The sequence below is a fragment of the Saccopteryx bilineata genome, chromosome 5 (genome assembly GCF_036850765.1).
Source record: "Saccopteryx bilineata isolate mSacBil1 chromosome 5, mSacBil1_pri_phased_curated, whole genome shotgun sequence".
Taxonomy (NCBI): domain Eukaryota; kingdom Metazoa; phylum Chordata; class Mammalia; order Chiroptera; family Emballonuridae; genus Saccopteryx; species Saccopteryx bilineata.
In genome coordinates, this window is record NC_089494.1 from 40,249,312 (window position 1) to 40,269,929 (window position 20,618).

At 36.3% G+C, this 20,618-nt stretch overlaps 1 protein-coding gene and 1 non-coding gene across 2 annotated transcripts in view; one reads left to right on the plus strand and one right to left on the minus strand.

Moving 5' to 3' along the window:
- The window catches only part of LOC136338635 (dynein axonemal heavy chain 7), a 290,684-nt gene that overhangs the window by 120,639 nt on the left and 149,427 nt on the right, over nucleotides 1-20,618 (plus strand). The window contains exons 25-30 of the mRNA XM_066281198.1: nucleotides 255-423; nucleotides 2,658-2,760; nucleotides 2,880-3,007; nucleotides 8,302-8,514; nucleotides 11,577-11,675; nucleotides 18,157-18,405. Coding sequence (XP_066137295.1) covers nucleotides 255-423; nucleotides 2,658-2,760; nucleotides 2,880-3,007; nucleotides 8,302-8,514; nucleotides 11,577-11,675; nucleotides 18,157-18,405 — 961 coding nt within the window. The remainder of the gene's footprint in view (nucleotides 1-254; nucleotides 424-2,657; nucleotides 2,761-2,879; nucleotides 3,008-8,301; nucleotides 8,515-11,576; nucleotides 11,676-18,156; nucleotides 18,406-20,618) is intronic.
- TRNAP-AGG (transfer RNA proline (anticodon AGG)) lies at nucleotides 6,838-6,913 on the minus strand. The gene has a single exon. It is a non-coding gene; the product is annotated as a tRNA-Pro (tRNA).

Here is a 20,618-nt window from a genome sequence, read left to right on the forward strand (position 1 = left end):
GAGTCAAATTCTCCATGTTCACCAGAAGTCAGCCCTGACTTGGAAAAGTGAATTTGTTTAGATCTTGTCACATGTATAGCTATTCAGAAATAAAATATAGTAACAAAGTAAGGCACAAAGAATTTCAGAGTTTAGTGAGGAGGAATTATTGAAGAGGGAGTGGGAAGTTTGGCTGTCAATTTATACTTTCCCTTCTTCACATTGTATATGAAAATATATTATTCTACAAAGACTGTTTATTTCTCATATTCCAGAACCTTATTTGGAGCCCTTCACCTGCACCTTGGGGGAGCACCTGAAGGCCCAGCTGGCACTGGAAAGACTGAAACTACCAAAGACTTGGCAAAAGCTATAGCCAAGCAGTGTGTTGTGTTCAACTGCTCTGATGGGCTGGATTATCTGGCTTTAGGAAAATTCTTTAAGGTTTGAATTGACACCTCGTTTTTTTACAATGTAGTCAGATTACTCAAGGAGGAAGGTTCTTTATAATGAAACATAGTTTAATGCAAGTAAAAGCCATCGTAGTTTAAGTAAAGTTAGAATTAAAGTACCATCTCAATAATGCTCAAGAGAAGTGGGTGTTCAAAAGCTTATTTGGGAAGGAGCCCTTCCTCCGTTTCCAGTCCTGCTAACACGGGCCAGCATTATTGATGGGAATAAGTGGTGGCCCTTCAAAACACTGGGGCAGATAAACATTTGAGCACTACTACAGCATGTGAGGGTGGTGGGAATCTGAAGACCTTTTTAACTGTAGACCTTGTTATTAACAAATTATGATTCAGTTTTTTACTTTTAAAGGCACCTTCCAGTTCATGTGTTTTGTTGAACTTAAAAATCCATGTTGTGCTTTTTTTTTCTGATTCTGAGTCATAATTCCATTCTTATAAATCTGTAAGATTGCAAAAGGGCGATTAAGAGCTAAATTCTCTAAACCTACGGACAGCTTATCAGTTTAGCACTTTGCTGCTATAGCCTGTGATTCCTTAAAATCTTAGGTGGTACAATTTCAACATAAAATTCTCCATTTGGGATTATTGACTTTATTTATTTGTTTATTTCTATAATAAATAAATGTTCTTTTCTGTAATTTTCAAAGTATATTTTAAAAATTCTATAATCCATATTTGTCCAAAATTTCTCCAGAAGTTGTTAACCTTAAAAAAAATAACAAAACTAACAAAAAGAATATACCAATCCTACCCCACAGTAAAGTGTTCCTGGCTGAAATATGGCCTGTTCATTTTTGTAACAGCTTGGAATATAAAATATATCTTTATCTGTGATGTTGATACAATTAGAATAAGAGTTTTAAAAAGTAAAAATTATAATGACTAAAATATATATATAAAAAAATTTGAACACCTAATCGCCAGTGTAATCATCCTCTTTAATGACATACAACCTTGTTGTAATGGTTATTTAAGAAAGAAATAGCAAATATAAAAGATTGTATGTGTAATTTGAGTAGTCATTATATTCCTAAATATTTAAAGAAATGGTTAGTATGAATTACTAAATTTTGAATCTATATAATGATATTCTTAATTCTTTACTTAAATTCATACACTGAATGATATTAAGTTTGCTTAGAAATAAATTTGTATTGATTATATGGACACTTTGTGTTAGGATGAGATAATGCAGAACAATGGAGTACAAAATAAACACAGACATGGATGTTAGGATTAAGAACCTCACGATTTATATAACTGTTTGAATGTGTGACTTCATAAGCATTCTGTTCTCTGTGACTTCTAAGCCTTTTATTATAGCATGTACTAGAGATCTAAGTCACACAGAGAATCTTTTCTAAATAATGCAAATAATGAAAATAGACATTCTTTAGCATACATAAAGTTCATATTCAGTGCTGTATGGCTCAGCAGATTGAACTGTTTACAAAGCCAAGTTCGGTCACTATTCTCTGTGTGGACTTGTACCAATTACTTAACATTTAGTTTAGAAACATAGTCTTTGTTTCCTTACATGGAAGATGTATTCGAAAGTGCCATGCATCATGCCTGGCACATACTGGGCACTCAATGAAACACACATACATACATGTACAATCTATATAGAATATACATTCAACAAATTTGTTAAACAACATTTTTAAAAAGGTGAATCTCAATTTGGACTAAGCTACTCAGGCTTGAATTCAGTTTTTCCTCAAGACCAAATCAAATGATACATATTTTCGAGGTAGCTGTGCGCTAGGATTGTAAACTTGGGCCTCAAACTATGTCAGTTGGCTTTTAAAGTCTTCAGACCACAAAGGAGTTTCATGGCAACAGAAGTCATCTTATTTAGAGGATTTTACAGCCCATTCTATGGAGTCCATATGGAAAAAGCAGATAAAATCAACTTGTAAATAAAGAAGAAGAAAGATTTTGAAATTACAGGTGTATATCTAAATGCCAAAAATATACAGAAAGTAAAAAAAAAATCGATTGGAAAAATTTCCAGTTTATCAAGCTCTATATTCATACATAATAATGGAATTGGTAATGTTTTTAAAAGCCATCTTTAACGATAAAGGTGCATAGCAATTTCCTTAATAGATATTAAATCTTTGAAAAGATCTGGTGAAAATGCAACATTTCAATGCAATATTCAATCAGATAAAATTGAAAAATTTCATTACTGTTTTCTCCCAGGGACTGTTATCTTGTGGAGCCTGGGCTTGCTTTGATGAGTTTAACAGAATTGATTTGGAAGTACTTTCTGTGGTTGCTCAACAAATTCTTACTATCCAAAGAGGTAATGGACTAGTTTGTCTTTGCATTATGTGAAAAAGTAGAAATATAGAAGGTAATAAATGGCACAAGTAGCATTTATTTGTGGAATTGCTAAGTCATTTCATTCTTGATTACCCACAGGTATTAATGCTGGTGCTGATACATTAGTGTTTGAAGGAACTGAACTAAAACTTGACCCCACGTGTGCTGTCTTTATAACAATGAACCCTGGGTATGCTGGGCGATCAGAACTGCCAGATAATCTGAAGGTACGAAGGGGCAAATATACCACCCACTTCCTTTCTGTAATTTACAAAGTTAATATAGTAAAAGAAAAAACATGCTATCCTCCCATTTTTTAAAATTAATTAATTTATTTATTGTGTTTACATAGATTCTAGTGTCTCCCCAAAAGCACCCCCTCCCCCATATTCCCCTCAACATCTCCCTTACCCCCCTCTCAATAGCTCCCTCCCCCGTTCCCTTCAGGTTTGATTCCGTTCCTCAGTTCACATTGTTCCTTGGATTCCTCAAATGAGTGAGGTCATATGATATTTTTCTTTCTCTGCCTGGCTTATTTCACTCAACATAATAGTTTCCAGGTCCATCCATGTTGTTGCAAAATGTAATATTTCCTTCTTTTTTATGGCCCCATAGTATTCCATTGTATATATGAATCAAAGCTTTATAATCCACTCGTCTACTGACGGACACTTGGGCTGTTTCCAGATCTTTGCTATTGTGAACAATGCTGCCGTAAACATGGTATGCATTTCTTTTTTTCAGTTGGTGATATGGTGTCCTTGGGGTATATTCCTATAAGTAGGATGGCTAGGTATCTTCCAATTTTATGCAACATATTTTTAGGTTTTATATTTTAGGAAATAATTTTTTAAAACCTTGAGTATCTTTAGAAAATAAAATATGCAAACCAAATAAGATCTCTAAAACTTATATTTAAAAATTATGATAATTATAGAAAATTAGAAAATATAGGAAATCATAAAAAGGTACCCATTCTACTATTTATTATATTGTACCCCCCCCCAATTTTAAATGCCTTATAAAATATCAATTTTAAATACTAAAATCAAACAATTGTATATACTGGGCATTTTTTTTTCAAGAGTGTATTATAACAGCGTCTTCCTATCTTTATAAATATAATTCTATAGATAAATTTACTGAACTATAGATTACTGTTGGACACTTACACTGCTTTTAGTTTTCCTGCATGGTAAATAATATTGCAGCGGGCAGTTTTTACTTAAGCCCTTTCTCTGTTTTAAAATATTTCCTTAGGTAAGATGACAAGACAAAGAGCTATGTTGCTAAATTGTCTTCTAACACAGATGAAAACAATTTACATCCCACAGCAGTTCGCAACTTTCATTAATACCCAGCACCAATTATTTTTTATAAAACAACAAAACACATTACCAACTGCACAGACTTCTGGTGAATTGCATGTTTATGGCTTGTGCAGAGAGAACAAATTGAAGAATAATACAGTTGTAATTGCAGATCAAAAGCCAAGTCTTCTGACTCTTAATCCTATGTTCCTTCCACTATTCACACGCTTAACCTGACAGCTTCTCAAAATTGTCATTTTTCTATTCCACCAGAAAGATTTTTGATACAACTAATTGCTGCCAAGTGTTTCTGGATTTTCATTCCATGCGCTTTTATAGGTTAGATGAGATGTTTTAGTACTTTGGCTTATTGCAGGAAGATGTGATTAAAAATAAAAACCAGTAAATCCTCTTTTATCTATGAAGCATTTTGCAACTTTTCAGTGTAATTTACATTTGGAAAGCTCTTTTGTATCAGTTCTTTTATTTACTCACTTACGTTTTTCTTTTATTCAGTAGGATTAATCTGAATACATAAATATTTGTATAAGCAAAAACCTGTGAGTAGTTAATTATAAAAAGCTGGGACCATTATTAGTTGTCTTTAATGTCCAGTGCAGACATTTCCATGGTTTTATTTACTGTGCAGATTGAAGCAGTGTCAAAATATTCACCTTGTGGTTCTTGGAGTAATAATGTATTTTCCTTCTACTTTAAGCTAAAGCTTCTAGCAGATTCTGATAGTTTTTGTTGTTGTTTCTTCTATTATGCAGTCTTCTTAGTTAAAGCTGCTTCAGAACATATGTTTTTAAGCCTATATGAAAATATCTAGCAATTTTGAAAAAAATGTCTTAGCCTGAAAGTTATGTATTCCTGGAAAAAAAAAAAAAAAACCTTCCTGAAGTCCAGAGTGTTGTTACCAGTCTTCATTTAAAAAAAATAGGTGTTGAAAACATACCCTTTAAAAGTGGTATCATCTGCATAGTAATTCTCTTGCATTCTTTTTCTCTCAAGTATGTTGTAGATGGAACACTTGCTTACAGTTCTCTGTTCCAAGATTTCTGTTCAAGCTGTGTGTGTGTGTGTGTGTGTGTGTGTGTGTGTGTGTGTGTGTACATTTTGTTTTTAGGTGAGAAGAGGGGAGATAGTGAGGCAGACTCCTGCATGGCCCCAACTGGGATTGACCCCACAACCCTCATCTGTGGTGATGCTCGAGTACTGAGTCATCCTCAGGGCCCAGGGCCACACTTGGACCAATCAAGCCATTGGCTATGGGGAGGGAAAGGGAAAGAATAGAGAGAGGGAGGAGGGAAGAAGTAGATGGTCTCTTCTCCTGTATGCTCTGACCGGGAATTGAACCCAGGACATACATATACCAGGTTGACACTCTATCCACTGAGCCACCAGCCAGGGCTTCAAGCTATATGTATTATTTTTATATGTATATTTTTTTCTGAAGTGAGAAGTAGGTAGGCAGATAGACTCCTGCATGTATCAGACCAGTATCCACCTGGCAAGCCCCCTATGCAGCGATGCTCTGCCCATCTGGGCCTGCTGCTTCGTTGCTTGGCAACCAAGCTATTTCGGCACCTGAGGCAAGGCCATGGAGCCATCCTCAGTGCCTGGCGTCAACTTTGCTTGAGCTATTCCAGCCATGGCTGCAGGAGGTGGGGGGGAGAGAGAGAGAGAGAGAGAGAGAGAGAGAGAGAAGGGGGCAGAGCAGAGAAGTAGATGGTGACTTCTCCTGTGTGCCCTGACCAGGAATGGAACCTGTGACTTCCACATGCCAGGCCGATGCTCTACCACTGAGCCAACCAGTCCTGGGCTTAAACTGTCTTATTTATTCTTTAAAAACCTATTCAGTTTTCTATTTTCTTGTCATAAGACATTTACTTGTGCTACAATATTTAAAATATCATGAAAACATCTCTATAATTTGGAAAATTTATCTCTCATAATTATATACCCATGTGTTATTTTCAGTATTTTTCTTTTGCTTTTGCTTGGTGAAAGACTGCTATGGTGACTGCAGACTCAAAATATATCTTTTATCTAACATAGCCTTGTTATTAGGGGTTACCTGCTCAATCTCAAATTATACAATTAATTAAATATCTAGAGAACCTCTCCTGAAGTCCAGTCTCCCCACACTGGGCACTTTCTCACCAGTCTGATGGAAGCCCGGCTTTAGGACATTCCTACGGAGTCTGATACTCTTCCCTTCATAACATATCGCTTCCCCAGAAGAATGAACATAATTGATACTTTCACTCTTGTGTGAATTATTAATTCACCAGAGATTTAACTATACTGCTTGCAAAAATTAAGGTATATATTATCGCTTCGTATTCATTTTGATATGTCCCTAATTTTTGTGAGCAGTATATATTAGTGATGAAAGTTCTTAAAACATAATGTAGGGAAAAATGTTTATATAAAATGTCGATACATTTTTTTTTTTTTTTGCATTTTTCTGAAGCTGGAAACAGGGAGAGACAGACAGACTCCCGCATGCGCCCGACCAGGATCCACCTGGAACGCCCACCATGGGGCGACGCTCTGCCCATCCTGGGCGTCGCCATGTTGCGACCAGAGCCACTCTAGCGCCTGAGGCAGAGGCCACAGAGCCATCCCCAGCGCCCGGACCATCTTTGCTCCAATGGAGCCTTGGCTGCGGGAGGGGAAGGGAGAGACAGAGAGGAAGGCGCGGCGGAGGGGTGGAGAAGCAAATGGATGCTTCTCCTGAGTGCCCTGGCCGGGAATCGAACCCGGGTCCTCCGCACCCTAGGCCGACACTCTACCGCTGAGCCAACCAGCCAGGGCCAATACATTTATTATACAACAATAAGAAATAAATTTGTAAAAGTGTTTTTACCTATACAATTTGGACATTGTAATGTAATAATATTACTGAAAAGCTAATAAATTATAACATGTTATGAAATAAAGAGCAGGGTTATCTTTAGGATGATCTCTTTATTTTATTATTATTATTTTAATAATTTTATTTTATTAATGGGGCAACATCAATAAATCAGGATACATATATTCAAAGATAACATATTCAGGTTATCTTGTCGTTCAATTGTGTTGCATACCCATCACCCAAAGTCAGATTGTCCTCTGTCACCGTCTATCTAGTTTTCTTTGTGCCCCTCCCCCTCCCCCTTTCCCTCTCCCTCTCCCCCTTCCCCCCATAACCACCACACTCTTATCAATGTCTCTTAGTCTCACTTTTATGTCCCACCTATGTATGGAATAATGCAGTTCCTGGTTTTTTCTGACTTACTTATTTCACTTCGTATCATGTTATCAAGATCCCACCATTTTGCTGTAAATGATCCGATGTCATCATTTCTTATGGCTGAGTAGTATTCCATAGTGTATATGTGCCACATCTTCTTTATCCAGTCATCTATTGACGGGCTTTTTGGTTGTTTCCATGTCCTGGCCACTGTGAACAATGCTGCAATGAACACGGGGCTGCATGTGTCTTTACATATCAATGTTTCTGAGTTTTTGGTATATATACCCAGTAGAGGGATTGCTGGGTCATAAGGTAGTTCTATTTTCAGTTTTTTGAGGAACCACCATACTTTCTTCCATAATGGTTGTACTACTTTACATTCCCACCAACAGTGTATGAAGGTTCCTTTTTCTCCACAGCCTCTCCAACATTTGCTATTACCTGTCTTGTTAATAATAGCTAATCTAACAGGTATGAGGTGGTATCTCATTGCAGTTTTGATTTGCATTTCTCTAATAACTAATGAAGATGAGCATCTTTTCATATATCTGTTGGCCTTTTGTATTTCTTGCTGGGAGAAGTGTCTGTTCATGTCCTCTTCCCATTTTTTTATTGAATTGTTTGTTTGTTGTTGAGTTTTATGAGTTCTTTGTATATTTTGGATATTAGGCCCTTATCTGAGCTGTTGTTTGAAAATATCATTTCCCATTTAGTTGGCTGTCTGTTTATTTTGTTATCAGTTTCTCTTGCTGAGCAAAAACTTTTTAGTCTGATGTAGTCCCATTCATTAATTTTTGCCTTCACTTCTCTTGCCTTTGGAGTCAAATTCATAAAATGCTCTTTAAAACCCAGGTCCATGAGTTTACTACCTATGTCTTCTTCTATGTACTTAATTGTTTCAGGCCTTATGTTTAGATCTTTGAGGATGATCTCTTTAAAAGCAGGTTTTTCTCCACTGCCATAGGCTCTCTTTCGGACAGTGGCGATGATGGTGCCTGACTATGCTATGATTGCTGAAATAGTCCTGTACTCCTGTGGGTTTGTCACAGCTCGGCCATTGTCAGTAAAAATTGTGGCTACGTATCGCTTGTGTTCGGAACAATTGTCATCGCAACATCACTACGACTATGGAATGAGAGCCGTGAAGTCAGTGCTGACTGCGGCAGGAAACTTGAAGGTAGAGAACTCAAGTTTTTTTTTTTTACTCCTAAATTTCTTGTTTGTATATAAATTTCAGGACCATGTGTCCTCACAGAGTTCCAATAACTAGTTGGTTTCATCACTGAAAAATATTCAATTATTGTACTAAAAATTGATTATTTGCATGTGTGAAAAAGGAAATTTTATAAAACCTGATGTGGAATTCTTAGTGATTTGAGTTTTGTTTCATAATTTTAAATATATAAAATAAGGTACTACCAAGAAATAAAATTCTTTGTTACTGAGAAGTATTTTGAAGGCTTTCATTCTACATGAACATATATAGCTTTAAAGGAAATAATGTACAATTAATAAATACACACAAAAGTTCCTGTACATTGTCACTTAATATAATTAAACAATTGCAGCTAACTTTAGACTAGCAATAATAGATTTGCAATAGCAGTATTTTAAAATGGTATGAATAACAAGTATAGATGAAAAACTCAAATGTTTTAAAAATTGGGTAACCTTTTATTGGTCGTATTTTGTGGAACCATGCATTTTTATTTTCTGTAACAGTGTTACCAAGAATTCTGATATATAATGGTGATATTCTATTTCACATTAGCCTAACATGCTATTGGGGTGGTTTTTTTCAGTAAACAAATGCAAGTAGAAGCAACAATTTGTATTAATCTGGCATGTCATGATTACATGGTGGTTAAATAATGGGAAAGATAATGCATATCCAGTGGTGGGATTCAGCTAGTTCACACTGGTTCGGTAGAACCGATACCTAATTTTTTGTTGAGTTCGGTGAACTGGTTGTTAAAATGGCACTTGTAATCAGGGTTCTCTCTAAGGTGGGCACCTGGACAGCCGCCCAATGTGGAAATAATAAACTTCCATTCCGTACTCTTTTTTAGCATTCATTTGCACAAGAGTGTGTTCTAAGCACCTGTAGTAATGTTCATTGCATCTGTAGGTGAAAAGACTTGCAATTGAGGATGCCAATCAAAAAGCAATATGGAAATATCTTAACAGTTTTATTGTTTTTTGTCAGATATTATTTAATGTTTTTATTGATATTTTAAAACTATTTCTTATAACATAATCTAGTTTTGCATACCTCTTTGTTATTATAGAAGTATTAAAGGCATGAAATAATAAACTACCTTTTGGTATATCAATTTTATATACTTAAAACGGTCATTAGGGCAGAGAACAGTTGTTAAATTATTTGAATCCCACCACTGTGCATATCCTAGTGTGTGTCATCATGACATCTTGACTATGGAATTGAGCTATTAAAGTTACACAGCAGATGAATCCTGCAAGTGAATCCTGTCATTCTTTGTCCAAGGCGTTGCCTTGAATATTTTGAAGTTTTTGTTTGTGTTATAGAGAAACAATTTAAACATTTGCTTTAAAATAGTAGTCTCTCAAATAACAAAATAAACTTTTGACAGTTTCTAATTTGTGTGTGGAGATTTATCCGAAGACAAAGTTCATATGAGCAGAACTAGCTTTCACCTTGGGAGCTCAGGGGATTCAGAGACAGCTGAACTTGACTGCCAGGCATCACTGACTTTGTAAGGCTAAAAAGTCAGCTAAATAGGACCACAGAATTTGTTAGGTAGAAAGATTCTACAGAAAAGGAAGAGGATTCTGGAAAATGAAATGCAAGATGATAGGAGAAACTTTAGAGTGAGATGTTGAGTAAAGTATGGAAGTTGGGAGAAATAATTCTGAGTTCTGATTTTTGTAAATTATGCGAACCTTTTTATGGGCATAAACCACAAGTTCAGAGTTCAACCAGTAAAGTCTGGATTTACTACAGGTGCTGTGGAATTTAATGTAAGTTTTGTGAAACAGCCTGTACTTAAGTGACAGCATGTTCCCCGTCTGGAACACAGGAACACACACCTGTGCTGAGCTCCCAGCCAGCACACTGCTCCCCCCACCCTCCTCACCCACTTTCTATCAGATGAGCTGTGTTCCTTACCCACAGAGAGTTTGCTTGTTCCCGAAACTTTCTGAAGCCAGTTGAAATGTTACTGTTATCATGTCACTTAATTAAATGTCCAGGAAACCAGTGATAAATAAGCATGAAAAGAAGAGTTTTGTTTTTATGAATATTAAGTTTATTGTTTAAGAAAGATTCAGGAAGATGAAATGCTAAAAAAAAATGAATTTGAATTAGGCATGGATAAGGAAAGTAGATAAGACTGAAAAAAAAAACACCTTAAACATTGATAAGGATGCTATGCTTAGATGATCTCATAAGTATCTGAACGGTTTGATCCCTTTTAAAATACAAAACCAGAACGCCACAAATCTGGATGAAGCAGATGATGCATTATTAATGTGTTTTTTGCAAGAAAATTGGTCCTGAGCTCTAAACTCAAAGAAAAGGCTTTGGCATAAAAATATGGGCAAAAAAGTGAATGTTTAAGTTTCATATTTAAATGCATCTTTTAAAAATTATTGCCCAGCCTGACCTGTGGTGGTGTGGTGGATCAAGTGTCAACCTGTAATGCTGAGGTTGCTGGTTCAAAACCCTGGGCTTGCCTGGTCGAGGCATGTGTGGGAGTTGACACTTTCTGCTTCTCCCACCCTTCTCTCTCTCTCTCCCTCTCTTTCTCTTTCTGTCTCTCTTTTCTAAAATGAATAAATAAAAAGGAAGAGTAACAATACTTTAAAAAAATAAGTAAAATAAAAATGATTGTCCACTTTTAATGACCATTTCCACTTAATGAACCCACTGGTGGTCTTAAATGCATAGTACAAGCAAGCTCTTACCCACTAGAGAGGCGATGGCTGCTCCCACACTAAATTGATTCATGCCAATAGCTTCTTTCTTAGAACAACTGTAAAGAATTAATTCAACCTGGGTTTTCATGATTAACTAGTAGAAATTCAACAAAAATAAAGATCAGTTTCTAAAATCAATAACAATCCAACTAAATGAAAATAGCAAAAAAAAACCCATAATTTTGCATGAGATTAAATTCCTTCTTGTTCCTGTGGAGTGTGTGTGAAAATGCAGGGGTGCAGTTAACATGCTGATATCATCATGACTGTATTTTCTTTTAGCTGAAATATCCAAATGAAAATGAAGAAATCTTGCTGCTTAGATCTATTATTGATGTAAATCTGCCCAAGTTTTTGTCCCATGATTTACCACTTTTTGAGGTAAGAACATTTATTATTCCAATTTATCAAAGTTTTTCTCATAATGCATTTGTCGAATGCCCCAGTTTGCAATTCCCTAGGTCTAGGAGAAATGTCCTCTCTAGGAAGCAATGATATGACACGGAGATACATAGATCATTCCATGTTGCATGTGAAGTGAATTTAGCTAACTTCGTTTCTTCAGATGACTTTTAACAACCGGAAATTTTAAAACAGTACTTTTTTAAAAACTGCAGAATATAATGAACACACATAACTTCCAAACTGTGTTTGCTTATAAGTTACACTCGAGTGGAGGGACCGTGAAGTAAGGTAATGAGTCTAACATGGCACCAACTCCCTTGCACAGAACAGGTACTTGGGAGATGTTTGTTAAATTAAGGATTGAGGTAATAAAAAAGGAAATAAGCTTAATTTCCTTAAAAGAGTGCAATGCCTTTTACGAAATTGCTTTTTTGGGATAATTTGAGGTAAGAACTAAGCTTAATAATCTCATTATATTTTTAAGTTTAGATTATGAATAATTGATAAGAAGTATTAGAATGATGGTTGAAGTTTCCATATTATAATTTTGTTTCGTGCTTTTCCTTTTCCCATCTCAGGTAGAAGAAATTGGGGTGGGAGGTCGTGGGCTCCCGAGATATGTTAGACATCGCAGGAACTTGTGTTCCCTGAAGTAGAGGCTGTTGGCTTCCAGGGTGTAAGGACTGAAGTCCTTATGGCTGTCATGGAGTAGGGAAGAAGTGACACAGCCCCTGTAGTTAGATGTCCTTCACAGCCCTGTTGCATCATTCTGGAAGGAGCTTCCATTAGTATTTAAAACTGGAAGTGCAAATATTTTGTAGAACAAAACTACAAAGAATAGGCACACATTTTCTTCTGAAAGTTTTCCTTTAGTTTCTTTGGTACTAGACACTATACATATTTCCAGGAATAAAAGCTATATTTACTTTCATAAAGTGTTCTCACTAGAAGTGTTCTCATGTAGTTGTATATTAATTCAGTGAACATTTGTGGAGTAATATTTCACAAATGGAGCATAATTGGCATTTCTCATTAGGACAACTCCTTGTTATGAGAGACTGTCCCTTACACTGCGAAACACTTGGCATCTCCCCACCTACCCCCCATCCCAGTGTCTACAGACCTCTCCCATTGTGACAAGCTGAATGAAAACTCCATATATTTCCAACTCTACTGGTGGGGTCTTTGTTGGAACTGAATACCAAATACGTTCTGAAGCCATCTGCTCCTTTCAAGGTTAACCATAAACAATTTGAATACTTTGAAAAAAAAATTATTACGAGAACATTGCACTTACTATTGGGCCAGATACTCTTCTAAGAGCTTCACGAATAGTAATTTATTGAATGTTCACAGTGTCCCAGTGGAGCAAGTGCTGTCATTGTCTCAGTTTAACAGATGGTATGACTGAGGCACAGAGATGTAAGTAACCTGTGTTTATGGCCAGTACTCGAGGGAGTGGTGACTCCCAACTCCACAGTCAGGCTGTAGAGTGCTCTTAACCACTCAACTGCACTGCCCTTTTTCTTCTTTGCCCCAAGGAAACTTGCTGCTTTGATGAACTGGGATGAGTTTCAATCTAACAACATTTAAAAAGAATTAAATTTAGGAGTAATTAAACTTGAAATTTGTAAATTCTAAACTATAGCTCAATTGCATACTTGCACATAAAGCTCTCATGAATTTTCACTTTTATCTTTAGAGTAAAAAAAATTCTATTTTTCACATAGGATGCTATAGTACTTATAACTTCAGCAGTTTATGAAAGAATATTTCTTAGATATTGCAGTTAACTTTATATATTCATGAACACTAATTATGGAATTATAATTCTTTCCAATCATACATTATATGATATTAGTTTCCTAAAGCCGCCATAACAAAGTGCCACAAACTTAGTGGCTTAAGACAACACAAATTTATTCTCTCACAGTCTGATATCAATGCGTTGGTTTCCTCTGCAGGCTCTAGGAAAGAATCCTTACTGGCCTCTTACAAGTTTCTGGTGGCTACCGTCAATCATTGACTTTCCTTGGCTTGGCATCACTCTAATCTCAGCCTTCATCATTGCAGGGCCTTCTTCCCTTGGTGTCTTTGTGTCTGATTCTTTCTCCCCTTTTTGTTATAAAGACAACAATTATTGGATTTGGGCCCAGTACGACCTTCTCTAACTTTCATCTACAAAGGTCCTCTTTCTAAATAAGGTCACATTCTGAGGTTCTGGGTAAACATGAATTTTAAGAGACACTAGCTGATTAAAATGCCTTTGAACTCTTTTTTCTATATGGTATAAAATATGGATTGAAGTTCATTGTTTTGGCAAATTCAGGTATCCTAGCATCATTCACTGAAGATGAGCTTATATTTTATCTATGGAATTGCCTTTGTGCTTTTGTTGAGAATGAGTTGTTCACACGTGTGGTTCTATTTCTGGACTCCCTGTTTGTTCATTGATATATTTGTCCATCTTTATACCAATATGACAGTCTTTATAATTAACCTTAAAATCAAATATTGTTTATTCTCTAGCTCTTTACCTTAAACCAGGCATCCCCAAACTACGGCCCGTGGGCCGCATGTGGCCCCCTGAAACCATTTATACAGCTCCCGCCGCACTTCCGGAAAGGGGCACCTCTTTCACTGGTGGTCAGTGAGAGGAGCACTGTATGTGGCAGCCCCTCAACGCTCTGAGGGACAGTGAACTGGCCCCCTGTGTAAAAAGTTTGGGGACCTCTGCTAAACATTCTGTAAAACTATAAAGTTTCTAGAAGGAAACAGGACAAATTCCTTTTGTTAGTGGGTGAGGCAAAAATTTCTTAAATATGACACCCAAAGCACAGGCCTAAAATGATAAATTGATAACATAGACTCATCAAAATTAAAAAAAGCTTTTTCTTTGAAAGATACTGTAAAAGAATGAAAGACAAGTTACAGGCTAGGAAAAAAATTTGTAACTTAGATATATGAAGGGGAACTTGTATGCATAATAGCTAAAGAATAGTCAAAAGTTACCATTAAGAAAATAAACCAATTAAAAATAGGCAAAAAGGCCCGGGCTGGTTTTCTCAGTAGATGAAAGTGTCAGCCTGGTGTGTGGACATCCTGGATTCAATCCCCTGTCAGGGCACACATGAGAAATGACCATCTGCTTCTCTTCCCATCCCATCCCTTTCCCCCTTCTCCCTCTTTTCCCTTCTTGCAGCCAGTGGCTTGATTAGTTTGAGCATCAGCTCCGGGCACTGAAGATGGCTTTGGTTGGTCCAAGTTTCAACCCCAGAGGGGGTTTTCAGGGTGGATCCCTGTCAGGGTGCATGCAGGAGTCTGTCTCTCTATCTCTCCTCTTCTCACTTAAAAAAATAGGCAAAAGATTTGAACAGGCACTTGACTAAGAAGATGATACATACATATATATATGGCAAATAAGCACATATATATATGTGCCAAAATGTTAATTATTGGGATATGCAAATTAAAGCCGCAATATGAAACTGCTACATATCTTCTTGTATGACTCAAATGAAAAAGACTGCTCATACAGAATATTGGAACTCTTGTACTCTCTGGGGAGGATGTAAAATAATGCAACTACTTTAGAAAGCAGACAATTTGTTAAAATGTGAAACACATACCTATCGTATTACTCAGTTACTCCACTCCTCAGTATTTACCAAGGGAAATGAAAGCATTTGTCCATAAAAAGATTTCTATACAAATGTTCACAGCAACTTTATTTGTAATAACCTCAAACTGGAAACAATGAAAATGTCAATCAATAGGGGAATGGATTTAAAAACTGTGGTACAATCAGACAAGACAAAGAAATAAAAGGCATCCATATCGGAAAAGAAGAAGTAAAGCTATCACTTTTTGCTGATGATATGATCCTATACATCGAAAACCCGAAGGACTCCACAAAAAGATTATTAGAAACAATAAACCAATACAGTAAGGTCACAGGATACAAAATTAACATACAAAAGTCCATAGCCTTTCTATATGCCAACAATGAAATATTAGAAAACGAACTCAAAAAAATAATCCCCTTCACAATTGCAACAAAAAAAATAAAATACCTAGGAATAAACATAACAAAGAATGTAAAGGACCTATATAACGAAAACTACAAGGCATTATTAAGAGAAATAGAAAAAGACACAGTGAGATGGAAAAATATTCCTTGTTCTTGGATAGGAAGAATAAATATAATTAAAATGGCCATATTACCCAAAGCAATATATAAATTTAATGCAATTCCCATCAAAATTCCTATGACATTTTTTAAAGAAATGGAACAAAAAATCATCAGATTTATATGGAACTATAAAAAACCCCAAATAGCCAAAACAATCCTAAGGAAAAAGAATGAAGCTGGGGGCATTACAATACCTGACTTTAAACTATATTATAGAGCCATGATAATCAAAACAGCATGGTATTGGCAGAAAAATAGACACTCAGACCAATGGAACAGAATAGAAAGCCCAGAAATAAAACCACATATATATGGTCAAATAATCTTTGACAAAGGGGCCAACAATACACAATGGAGAAAAGAAAGCCTCTTCAACAAATGGTGTTGGGAAAACTGGAAAGCCACATGCAAAAGAATGAAACTCAACTACAGCCTGTCCCCGTGTACTAAAATTAATTCAAAATGGATCAAAGACCTAAATATAAGACCTGAAACAATAAAGTACATAGAAGAAGACATAGGTACTAAACTCATGGACCTGGGTTTTAAAGAACATTTTATGAACTTGACTCCAATGGCAAGAGAAGTGAAGGCAAAGATAAATGAATGGATCTACATCAGACTAAAAAGTTTTTGCTCAGCAAGAGAAACTGATAACAAAATAAACAGACACTCAACTAAATGGGAAATTATATTTTCAAACAACAGCTCAGATAAGGGCCTAATATCCAAAATTTACAAAGAACTCATAAAACTCAACAACAAACAAACAATCCAATAAAAAAATGGGAAGAGGACATGAACAGACACTTCTCCCAAGAAGAGATACAAATGGCCAACAGATATATGAAAAGATGCTCATCTTCATTAGTTATTAGAGAAATGCAAATCAAAACTACAATGAGATACCACCTCACCCCTGTTAGATTAGCTATTATCAACAAGACGGGTAATAGCAAATGTTGGAGAGGCTGCGGAGAAAAGGGAACTCTCATCCACTGTTGGTGGGACTGTAAAGTAGTACAACCATTATGGAGGAAAGTATGGTGGTTCCTCAAAAACTGCAAATAGAACTACCTTATGACCCAGCAACCCCTCTACTGGGTATATACCCCAAAACCTCAGAAACATTGATACGTAAAGACACATGTAGCCCCATGTTCATTGCAGCACTGTTCACAGTGGCCAAGACATGGAAACAACCAAAAAGCCCTTCAATAGAAGACTGGATAAAGAAGATGTGGCACATATACACTATGGAATACTACTCAGCCATAAGAAATGATGACATCGGATCATTTACAGCAAAATGGTGGGATCTTGATAACATTATATGGAGTGAAATAAGTAAATCAGAAAAAAACAAGAACTACATGATTCCATACATTGGTGGAACATAAAAACGAGACTAAGAGACATGGACAAGAGTGTGGTGGTTACCAGGGGTGGGGGGAGGGAGGTCATAGGAGGGAGGGAGGGAGAGAGTTAGGGGGAGGGGGAGGGGCACAGAGAACTAGATAGAGGGTGACGGAGGACAATCTGACTATGGGCGAGGGGTATGCAACATAATTTAATGACAAGATAACCTAGACATGTTTTCTTTGAATATATGTACCCTGATTTATTAATGTCATCCCATTAACATTAATAAAAATTTATTAAAAAAAAACAACAAAAAAACTGTGGTACTTCAATACAAGGGAATTCTTCAATACAATGAACTGTTGATACATGCTGAGATGTGTGAATTAACAAATCTTTATGCCAATTGAAAAAATCCAGACAATAAAAAGTAATAAACATAATATATAACTTACCTATATTAGATTCTAAACACTGCAAATAAAAATAGTAATAGAAAGCAAATCAGTGGTAGCTGGGGATGGAGAGGGGAGGACGTAAGAGGGGGAGGGAGGGAGGACTACAAAGGCCACAGGGAAGATCTTAGGAGTGACAGATCTTGATTGACTTGATTATTTCACTTATCAAATTGTACACTTGAAATATATACAATTTATTGTATGTAATCATACTTCTGTAAAGTTGTTAAAATACTATTGACAGCTCTATTTCCATCAATATTAAATATGAAGGTGAGAGAAATTGTATCATGTTTATGTATATATATCTGTATAAATGTTTATGTGTGTATGTTTGTATACATGTGTATAATATATACATGTTTATGTGATATATGTATAGATATATAGGTATATAGTGAATGTATAAATATATAATATAAATGCCCAAATTGTCTTTCATCAGGGGATTACTTCAGATTTGTTTCCTGGTGTGAAATTGCCAAAACCAGATTACAATGACTTGTTGGTGGCTATCAAAGACACCTGTGACGCCATGAATTTGCAAATGACTGATTTCTTTTCTGAGAAGATTCTCCAAATATATGAAATGATGATTGTGCGTCATGGTTTTATGATTGTTGGAGAACCCTTTGGAGGAAAAACCAGTGCGTATCGTGTTTTGGCTGGAGCACTAAGTGATATATGTGAAAAGGTAAGAGTGTTATAAAAGCATTGACTTATTTATAGTCAGGTTTGTGCAAGATAGCATGTATGGTCATTTGAAAAGATATTTTAATACAGCAACTTCAAATCAAACAACGAGTCAACGAGAAAATAAATGTAGAAAAGTAATATGAGGCAAGTAGGAATTCAGCACATAAAGGTTATACCACTTATTTTCCTGTCAATTTTTTATTTATGTTTTTAAAAATGTTTATTTATAAAGGTAACACATGATCAATGTGGAAAAAACTCTGAAAACATGTAGAAATCTGGTGATTTTGTTTTCATACTTTTAGGAGACTTTTTTTTTGTTAGTTTTCTGGGTGGTTATAATTGTAATGCAGACATCTGTTATTGGCTGTTTGTAGTCCTGAATTAAAATGTGTATGAATTTTTTTGTGTGTGTTATATAATATATGTATACATACATATATAATAATAAGTATTATATTATTCAAAATTTCTTTCCTACACATTACAGTTTGGCCTACTTTATTATGCTAAAAGAATGAGGTTGTTTTAAGTTTTCCAACTAATATTGTCTGCGTGTGTTTTGAATAGTTTTTCCTCACATATTTCAATGCTTAGAGCCTCTATGAGACTGGTGACCATTAGATGCACACTGTGCAGTCTCTTCTTCACCAGTATAAAATTAGCTACTTCTTCCCTTATTTACCTTGGATCACCTGCATCTAATTTCAACACTGCAACCCATATTTTCTCCCTGCATAGTATATACTGCCCATATCTTTAATTGTAATTCTGAATGCCACTGTGATTTACTTTTTTTTTCTTTTCTTTTCTTTCTTTTTGTATTTTTCTGAAGCTGGAAACGGGGAGAGACAGTCAGACAGACTCCCGCATGCGCCCGACCGGGATTCACCCGGCACGCCCACCAGGGGCGACGCTCTGCCCACCAGGGGACGATGCTCTGCCCATCCTGGGCATCGCCATATTGCGACCAGAGCCACTCTAGCGCCTGAGGGAGAGGCCACAGAGCCATCCCCAGCGCCCGGGCCATCTTTGCTCCAATGGAGCCTTGGCTGCGGGAGGGGAAGAGAGAGACAGAGAGGAAAGCGCGGCGGAGGGGTGGAGAAGCAAATGGGCGCTTCTCCTGTGTGCCCTGGCCGGGAATCGAACCCGGGTCCTCCGCACGCTAGGCCGACGCTCTACCGCTGAGCCAACCGGCCAGGGCTGATTTACTTTTTATAGAGAGTAAATGGTTTGATTTTTATTTTCTCCAGTTTGATGGTCTTTATCTATTCACAGGGGGATGAATTTATTTATATTTATTGCACAAACTAATATGCTACTTATTTCTGTTATCTGTTTTCTCTGCTTTTACACTTACATGCTATTTCCTTTCTTCTCCTCCCTTCCCTTCCCTTTACCTTTCCTGCTTTTCTGCCATTCAGCCTTCTTTTTCTTGGTTTTTTGTTGATATTTTTTCTATTGTTCTGTTACCCTGGACTAATTGTTTTTACTATTTAAAAAATTCACTATAATAGAGCTAAATGTGTTGCCACTCAACATTAAAGAAAATGAAGATACGTATTTCAGTCAAACTATAAAGCCCCAAACAATTTATTGTCAAGAAATTTCAAAAGTGACATTGTGGCGACCTAAGGAACAAGCCTCATAGCCACTGCATGCAAGCTATAGCTTCACACCAGCTTTGCTGCGTTTGGGACAAAAGCCTTGCTTTGGTTGTGGCAACTTTGTTCTAAGACGATGACATTTCTTCAGTTTGGTCATCTGTGTTCCAAGCTCTGGGGGTGCTGGGTGAAAAGTGATGTTAAGAAGAGCTGAACTTGTTATTTGTTATGCAGAAACACGAAATGATTATAAATAGGTACAGCATAAAGGATTTTTAGGCCAGTGAAACTATCCTGCATATTGAAATGGTGGGTAGATGAATTCATGCATTGACAAAACCCATAAAACTATATAATACAAAGAATGAACCCTAATGTAAACCATGGCTTTTAGTTTAATAATAATGTCTCAATATTAGTTCATCAGTCATAACAATGTGCCAGACTAATGCAAGGGCTTAGAGTAAGAGAAACTAGGAGGGGATAGGAGGTAAGGAACATGTGAGGATCTCTGTACTTTCTGCTCAATCTTCTGTAACCCTAAAACTACTCTTAAAAAATAAAATCCATTAATTAAAAACAAAAAACAGTGCTTATGTCCCAAGGG